The sequence below is a fragment of the Ctenopharyngodon idella genome, chromosome 16 (genome assembly GCF_019924925.1).
Source record: "Ctenopharyngodon idella isolate HZGC_01 chromosome 16, HZGC01, whole genome shotgun sequence".
Lineage (NCBI taxonomy): Eukaryota > Metazoa > Chordata > Actinopteri > Cypriniformes > Xenocyprididae > Ctenopharyngodon > Ctenopharyngodon idella.
The window spans coordinates 11,013,921-11,022,551 of NC_067235.1; the positions used below are offsets into that span (position 1 = coordinate 11,013,921).

An 8,631-nucleotide genomic window follows, 5' to 3' on the forward strand; every position below is an offset into this window, starting at 1 on the left:
TTTTCGTTTTTGGGTGAACTATCCCTTTAAAGGTTTAGTTGACACATTTCATATAACTTTATAATGTATAAAAATTAAATTTACTTCTTTTTTGGTGGGTATAAAGGATGCAGTATGAGACCATCATCTTTCATGTCTTGATGGCTTTTTTATTTTTTATTTTGATACGTGGTTCACCTCCTCGCCTGGAAGGCTGATGTAAATCTAATGATGTGCTGAATGTCTTGTCCTCTTTTAATGATGTATAGCCAGGTAGTGTGTTAAAGAGGAGCGCACTGGCTGCAGGTCTGTAATGGAGCCCATCTGTAGAGGGAAGACTCAATAACTTGAAGACCTGCACTTTACAGCACATACATTTCTTCCTCAGATGTTAAAGTTACGGGAAATTAATAAAAGTATTCCAGTATGTGTTGCAGATGGTAAAAGAGCCTTTAATAATTAATTCACCTCTCTTTCTGCTCAGCTGCCATTGTAGTTGAGATAGGATTGTAGAGAAAACACAAAAGATGAGAAAAAACACAAAATGATGCGTAGTCATGATAGTGACTATTCGTAGTAGGGATGTTCTGCATATTTTTAAAATACCTAGTCCTTGCATTCAAAAACAGCAATCAACAATAAGGATTTTTCCTGCTGGCCCAGTTGCTTGCTCGCTTGATTTGATTTGATTTGGTATTTTCATTTTCATTATCAATTCATTTCTTTTTTCTTTTATAGTTTTGCTTAATAATTTTTCATAAAGGGTTCTTTACATAATAAAAAAAAAAAATATATATATATATATATATATATATATATATATATATATATATTTTATATATATATATATATATTTTATATATATATATATTATATATATATATATATATATTAAATATATATATATATATATTTAAATTATATATATATTAAATATATATATATTTAAAATGAATGAAAAATGTGTGTGTATATATATGTGTGTGTATATATATATATATATATATATATATATATATATATATATATATTTTTTTTCATTCATTTTAAATTGCAACAAATGCTAAACTAAACAACAGTAATGCAGGCCTAACATTTAAATTTGCAATGCATAAAAATTGATGTACTAAATCAATAAATGTAAGATATCTTTGTGGCTAATGGGATTTGTAAGGTTCTATTCTTATTAAGCTACTTTGGAGCAGAATTTATTTTGAAAAGTTCTATACAATTATATTGTAGTTGAAAAATTTCAGTTGAGTACCTGTTGCCTTGCTGAAGATCATCATACTGGACATGTTTCTGGACGATCTTTATACATGCCACATTAGTTGTCTGTAGATTCTGTGTGTTTCTCTGCTGTCAGTCATGCGCTGGTATTCTCTGCCTCTTCTCTGGGTGTGTAGTCAGTACTGTTAGTGCACTAGGTCTTATTCTAACTTTCACACGTTTATTCCTTTGATAGTAAAGTCTTTTAAGTGTTGATTTGAACAGGAGCTATTAGAGGCAATAATTAGAGGGGAGAAACGTATCTGTTATATGGGATAGTTGAAATTGAAAATTGAAAATTCTGTCATCATTTACTCACCCTTAAATTATTCCAGATATGTAATATTTAAAAGAATATAATATATAAAATATAAGAATTTTGAAGAATGTTGGTAACCAAACAGTTGATAGGACCCCATTGACTTCCATAGTATTGTTTTTGTTTTGTTTGGTTACCCATATTCTTCAAAATATCTTCTTTTGTGTTCAGCAAAAGGAAGAAATTCATCCAGGTTTGGAACAACTCGAGGGTGAGTAAATGATGACAGAATTTTCATTTTTGGGTAAACTATTCCCTTTAAGGCTTTCTACCTCGTTATATTGAATCTGCTAGATTTATTGTGCTGTCTGGCTCACATATTAAAATTTAACGTTTTACACACTTGGAGTATGATAATGCTGATGTTTGTTAGAGTAGCATTTATATTTGGGATTACTGTATTTTGTGATGTGATATTATTTTTGATGGAGGGAATCTCTTGTGTATTCTCTCTCCCACAGGCGATTTATAAGATGGTATCATCAGTGATGAAGATGCCAGAGGATGAGTCCACACCTGAGAAGAGAACAGAGAAGATCTTCAGACAAATGGACACCAACCGGGATGGTAAACCCTTTTTTCCCTTTATCATGAAACCTATTTGGCAGTGGTATATGAAAAATTACATAATACGTGGTGGTCTTTAAGGGTTGAAATCATCGACCAAAACAGTGATGTTTTGTTAGCGCTTCTCCGATGGCACGTTTTGACTGTCAACATACTGAAATGTATTGTCAGCATGCTTCTGTTTCAGTTTTGCTTAAAATGAATTCGTTTTGGCTTGACATATAGCAACTTTTTTTTTTTTTTTTCATTCTCGTTCTGTTCTGAATACCGTTAAAATTAAAGGATTTATTGTGGAGTGAAGGGAACTTAAGTAGCCTATAGCTATGTTTATAGTGTTTATAATGTTTGTAAACATTTTGCGTTATTTATTTATTTATTTATTATTTATTTAGGCCTACCAGTATTTTACATTAATGTAATAATAAAATGTGACAACTTTTTTTCTTAACCATGCAGCAAAACGTTTTCAAAATATCTTGAAAAATTACAATTTAACTGATAATATCGAACAAAATTCTAACAGTTAGTTAATTATGAGCATCCTTAGTCCATAGCTCATTAATTAGCCTGTAAAAATAATTTATTCATTATTTAATGTATGTTTGAATAAATCTTTCAAGATAAGTTTTTATTACAGCCACCATTTAAATGTTTATAATTCAACAACTAATTAAAGGTGCAGTGTGTAAATTTAAGTGGCATCTAGTGGTGAGGTTGCGAACTGCTCACCCCTCCTTTCACGTGATTTGGGAAGCTACAGTGGCCGTCTGGCTGACACAAGTCAAAGATGTCGTCGTTTGAGATGGCAGAGAGTACGTTAGCGAGTCAAGCAATGAGGTTTCTTCTTACTTCTAACAAAGAACGATCTTTGCTTCTAATAAACCAGACGACTACTAACTACTGCTTCTTTTTCGTTTGTATTCAACGTAGTGACGATTCAAGCTGCCTCTAAAAACACAAACGATTTAGAAGAAGAACAACATAGTGACTAAATGCGTTCTGTAGAGTGTTTGTCCGTTTAGGGCTGCTGTAGAAACATGCCGGCGCATAATGGCGACTTAACATGTAAGGTGACCCGCGGCATATGAGATAGAAATGGCTCATTCTAAGATAATAAAAACACAATGGTTCATTAGGTAAGGTCTTTATACACCATTGAAAACATAGTTATGCATATTATATTGCATTTCTGTCAATAGATCTTCCCAAATTTTACACAGTGCACCTTTAAAAACATAATTATATCTCTAAAAAGTTGATATAAAAACTGCCTAATATGCTATTGAAATGTTTCTGAGTGGTGAGTGTTGATTAAATTTGATTTCTGTTTTTTGATTTTGGGTGTTTTGGTAAAAAAAAAAATATATATATATATATATATAATTATATTGGTGCATCAGTATGTGAAATTGTTTTTTTGTTTTGTTTTTTATTATTATTACAAAAAAAAAATTCTAGCAATATTTTTTTTCTTGTGTAAAGTCTGTGTGCTTGTTTGTGCACTCTAACAAAACCCATTTAAATGCATTATGCCATTATAAAAGGTCTGAGATTGAGTGATTTGAAAAGCCCCATTAGCTGTTAAACAAGGCTGTCTATGTGCGTGCGCATGAAATTGATGATCAAAAACCAAACAGATGCGAGTATACAGAAAGACAGTGGAAAGAGTGTTCTGATTCTATGGTCAGTTGAACTTTTGCATTTCCTGCTCTCTCGAGTCACATGGGACGGAGATTGTGCGTATATTTGTGTATCTGTGGGCAGTTGACTGCGTAAGCAGCATAAGCGTGTTCTCACTCAGATACTTTATTAATCACAGTGAGGAAATCAAAGAACATAAAAACACCACTACAAATGAACATGGTCTGATCAAAATAAACCTTGCAGTCCAAGCATGAACTACAATGACATGAGCGATGAATGCTAATGTTATCACAGAGGACCAGTTTTGTACCATTTCATCACTGCTCACTGGAATAACAGTGTCTGTATGCATCCTTTGATTCTTAGCATTCCTTCGCCACCTCTCATTTTTGAATGCAGGGAGACTGCAGTGCCACCTGCTGACTGATGCTGTACATGCCACTTTTGGGGAGCTTCAGTCACTACATGTTTTTAGGGATGCCCCATATGAAAAATCGATCCTCTCATATTATGTCCGATATTAAAATGTTACTATTTTTGTTGAAATAAAATAACAATAAAAACTAAAATAAATGATTTTAAGTCAATTTAGAAACATTATAATAAACAGTTTATAAATGGATATTGATTTTGAGATTACAGATTAAAGATTACATTTAACAGTGTTATTAATTACTTTTTTTTTAAAAAATAAAAAATAGTGACAATATCCTGCCCTTTTTTTAACCCGAAGACCTGAAGGCTTATTAGATTTAATAGAAACACTAAAATCTCTTCCATTTGTTTCCATAACACATTTTTCTCTACCTACATTTTTACAGGTTGATTCAGATTCTTACACAACGAGCCGGATATCGGAAAGCTAGCCATCATTTTTCTATTGTAAATAATATGATCTTCTAAGAGCCTGTGTCCTCTCCTGTTTTATTCTAGGAAAACTGTCTCTGGAGGAGTTCATCAAAGGGGCAAAGAGTGACCCGTCCATCGTGCGTCTGCTACAGTGTGACCCCAGCAGTGCAGGACAGTTCTGAGATCAGCCTCCTCTCATGCTTCAACCTTTTATTTATTTATGGGTTTTAATTTAGTTTTTGATATAGTCGCAGGGAAATGATGGAGGGTCAGGTTTTTTCCAGACTAGGGCATCTGGGTCTCGTCAGACTGAGCTTGGCCAGGTCTAGTAACACACACACACGCGTGCGCACACAGAGTTATGGGCTGCGTTATCTCTGTAGGGAGCCGCAAGAGGCCTGTGATGGAGTGAATTAGGGGAACTAGAGCATTCATCTAAGCTTGAAACACTTCCTGATTAGAAAAGAGGTTTCATGTCATGTTAAATACATAGTTTTATTCTTATTTTCTCTCTGTATTAGATGCGACAGTTTTAACAAAGGCAGGAATTTAAGATGGGAAATAGAGAAGATAATGTTTTATTCCTAATTCTTTTTTTAATGAATAAATCTGATGCCTGAATCATTCCTCAAGCAGTGGCATCACTCTAGTTTTTGTGTGTAAACACCTCAGCCTTAGAGATCCGAATATTGGGGGAGTTTTTAACTTTATTTAGATTAGATTATATCGTTTCGATCAACTCATAGTTTGGCCAGCTATTATTGGCAGATCACAGTATTATTATCCAATGGGACCAATAAATCAGGCATGCAGATTTTGTAATTGTACACAGAAGATTCCCCGCATTATACTTAAGATCTAAAGAGCCTTATTAGTGCTGGAAGCGCACATTCAATTCTGTGTGGATTAGTTTGGTTTTAGTCGTACAGTCTACTGTTCAGATGACATGAATTGAACTGCGTTCTCTTTTTCCAGTTTTCTAATGTTTGTACTCTAGTAACTGTAGGCCTGTATATAAATCTGAAATATCAGACACGCATGCAAAACTGTACTCAAGAGTTCCATCTTAGGATGCAGCGATCGGTTTTATTGACGTTTTTAGCAAAAGCATGTAACACCAAGTTTATCTGCATTTGTGGACGGGAGAGTATTTGTGTAATTTGTATGCATGTGTTGTGGTTAATATCAGTTACAGCCCTGTTTGCTCACCCTGGTTATAGGTGTCGTGATGCATCGTTTGCATTATTGCAGAACGTTTTTGTTATTGAAAAAGAACTAAAGCTTTATTGATTCAAAGCTATACTTTGATTATTAGAATCACTTTTATCTGCTTACAGTCAGTCTTTAACTCTGGATTGTACACATGAGCATCAAGTTACTGAATTGCCTTAAACGCACTCAAGTGTTTCTGTGGGTGAGTGGTTTTTATATGGCTTTTTTTTTTTTTAAATCAAGCTTCAGTTGCAGTAAATTTGCTTGCATCTGAAATTAAATTCCTTCACATGTTGGAGAGATTAACTCTGCTCTTCCCATTCACCTCTTTAATAGATGTAATTATGTTGACGACCTCTCATTGTGTTGTCAAAAGTACCAACTTCGATACCAAGTCGGTACTGAAATTTTAAAAATGTGACGCTTTGAGCGCCGCTGAGCGGATTCGTAAACGCCCCTGATTGGCTATTGTGTTCACGCGCTCATCAGATATGTCTGTGATTAGCTACAGTGATCAACGCTTCAAAAACATGTAAATAGTCATCAATGACGCTCTTTGCCGAGCGCTTAAGTGTGTTTTCAAGTTGATCAAGTTCGAGTTGATCATTGTAGCAGACATATATGTTGAGCACATGAACGCAGTGGCCAATCAGAGGTGTTTACGAATCCGCTCAACAGCGCTTAAAGCATCACATTTTAAAAAATTTCAGTATCGAAGTCGGTATTTTTGACAACACTTGGAAATAAGACCCGTTGCTTTTCAAAATGCCCCTTGCACTCGTGTGGTATCTATACCTGTATACATTTCACTTGAATTCAACAGTAGTTAGAAAGCATTTATTCAGAACTCCTAATAGTTCCCATATCTCCCTCTGTCCTGCTTTTAGTAATCATGCCGAAGCCTCAGAGATCCACACTTCTTCTGCTGATGTTCAGTGTTTTTGAATGTCCCTGTGAACATCAAATGCCTCACCACAGTGCATTTGGTTCTGCTATACTGTTAATGAACATAATTGAATGTTTTTATTGTTTTTATTTTACTCATTGAACAACTGCTGTTTTTTGTAAAAAATAATGAAAAAAAGAAAAGTTAAAGTGGCAGGTCAAAACTGCTCTGTTATTTCATGTTTTATGCATATTTTATGTAGGTTTTTTTTTTTTTTTTTTTTTTAGTTTTCTTTTTAAACATCTGACGTAACATTTCTGTATCACAATTATATCGTGGTCAGGTGCCAAAAATATGAATGCAGTATTGTATAAATTTATACTGTACAATTGTTATTTGTCAAACAAATTGTTTGTAATTGTTGCATTTTGTAGATTTTGTATGGTAATCTGTATTTTGTGACTGTAGATTTGAGACATAGAAATTTGTTTTGGTTATCATATTGAGCGGAAATTAAATCTGGAGAGAACAGAGTGTTTTGTTTTTGCATTCATTTGCTTTTAGAATAACTTTTCCCCCAAAAGTGGTTGAAATGTAGTAGTACCTATTTTGGCCACAAGATGTCAGCTTACTTAAAGAAAAGGTTCCATATAGAACCTTAAAGGGTTCTGTCAGGTGCTTCATTTTTAGAACCTTTTAGGGGTTCCCATCATGGGATCATTTTATGGATTTAGTTTTAATTAATTTGTTTAAATAGTTTTTTTTTTTTTGTTGTTGTTGTTTTTTAAATGGCTCGTAAATATACTTTATCACTGGAACCTGTTAAACAAGAAAGCATTATGCAATAATTTGAGACATTTCTCCTTATATAGAACATTTATGGCATAAAGGGTTCTTTAAATTGAGTCTGGAACCCTAGGGTTCTATGTAGAAACATTTCTATTTTTATTTATTTATTACTGGTTGATTCTTAAATTATTCCATTTGATTCACTCTAATCCTTATGTGGTTTCATTCTTGGGTTCAATGAATAAAATCTAAACATAAATGGATGAAAAGCAAGTAAACACTACAAATAATTTATTGATTTTGTATAGTTATGCATTCTAAAATATTTATTCTATCATTTAACTGGATATTTGTTACATTTGTTTCCTCAAAATTGTCCTCTTCTAAAATAGCACTGACTTCATACTTTTGTTTGACACATTTAAAATTCCATCACTTTTGAAAGTCTTTTATTCTTCCCAATGTTGTGAGTGCTGTTGAGACGTCCTGCCCAGCCCAGGGGCTTCAGTGAGGAAACATTACACATGTCTGAGACTCTCGCTGCTACTCTGAGCAACTCTATATCTGTCTTTGTGGAGCTGTAAGATTAGATAGGTGATGAAACAAATCTGAAATTTCCACTCCTACCCACCACCTTTATGTAACTATATATAGTGCCTTGCAAAAGTATTTGTACCCCTTCAATTTTTTTCACATTTTGTTTCGCATCAATCTACAATCCATACACTATAATGTAAACACAAAACAATAAACAGATTTGTAATAAATGTGTCAGATTACTAAAAATAAAACACTGAAATAATTACATTGAAATTAGAGTGCTCCTGAGCTAAATTTCAAGTGCACTTGAAATTTAGCTCAGGAGCATTCTAATTTCACTTATAGATGTTACTACACTTTGAGTGGAGTTAACCTGTGCAAATTCAATTGAATAGAGAGGCACAAACCTCTCAATAAAAATGCATATCAGCAAAAACCAAGCCATGAGGTCAAAAGAACTGCATGTAGAGCTCAGAGGATTGTGTCAAGACACAAATCTGGAGAAGACTACAAAAAATATTCTGCATTGAAGTTTTTAAAGAAGCATGTAGCCTCCATAATCCTTAATGGAAGAAGC

At 33.5% G+C, this 8,631-nt stretch overlaps 1 protein-coding gene across 4 annotated transcripts in view; it reads left to right on the plus strand.

Annotated features, from left to right (window-relative positions):
* The window catches only part of ncalda (neurocalcin delta a), a 57,083-nt gene extending 49,825 nt beyond the window's left edge, over nucleotides 1-7,258 (plus strand). For all 4 annotated transcript variants that reach the window (XM_051865278.1, XM_051865280.1, XM_051865281.1 and 1 more), the window contains 2 exons: nucleotides 2,029-2,134; nucleotides 4,712-7,258. In XM_051865278.1, the coding sequence (XP_051721238.1) occupies nucleotides 2,029-2,134; nucleotides 4,712-4,809 (204 nt within the window). In that variant the 3' untranslated portion in view covers nucleotides 4,810-7,258. The remainder of the gene's footprint in view (nucleotides 1-2,028; nucleotides 2,135-4,711) is intronic.
* Nucleotides 7,259-8,631: the final 1,373 nt, after the last annotated feature.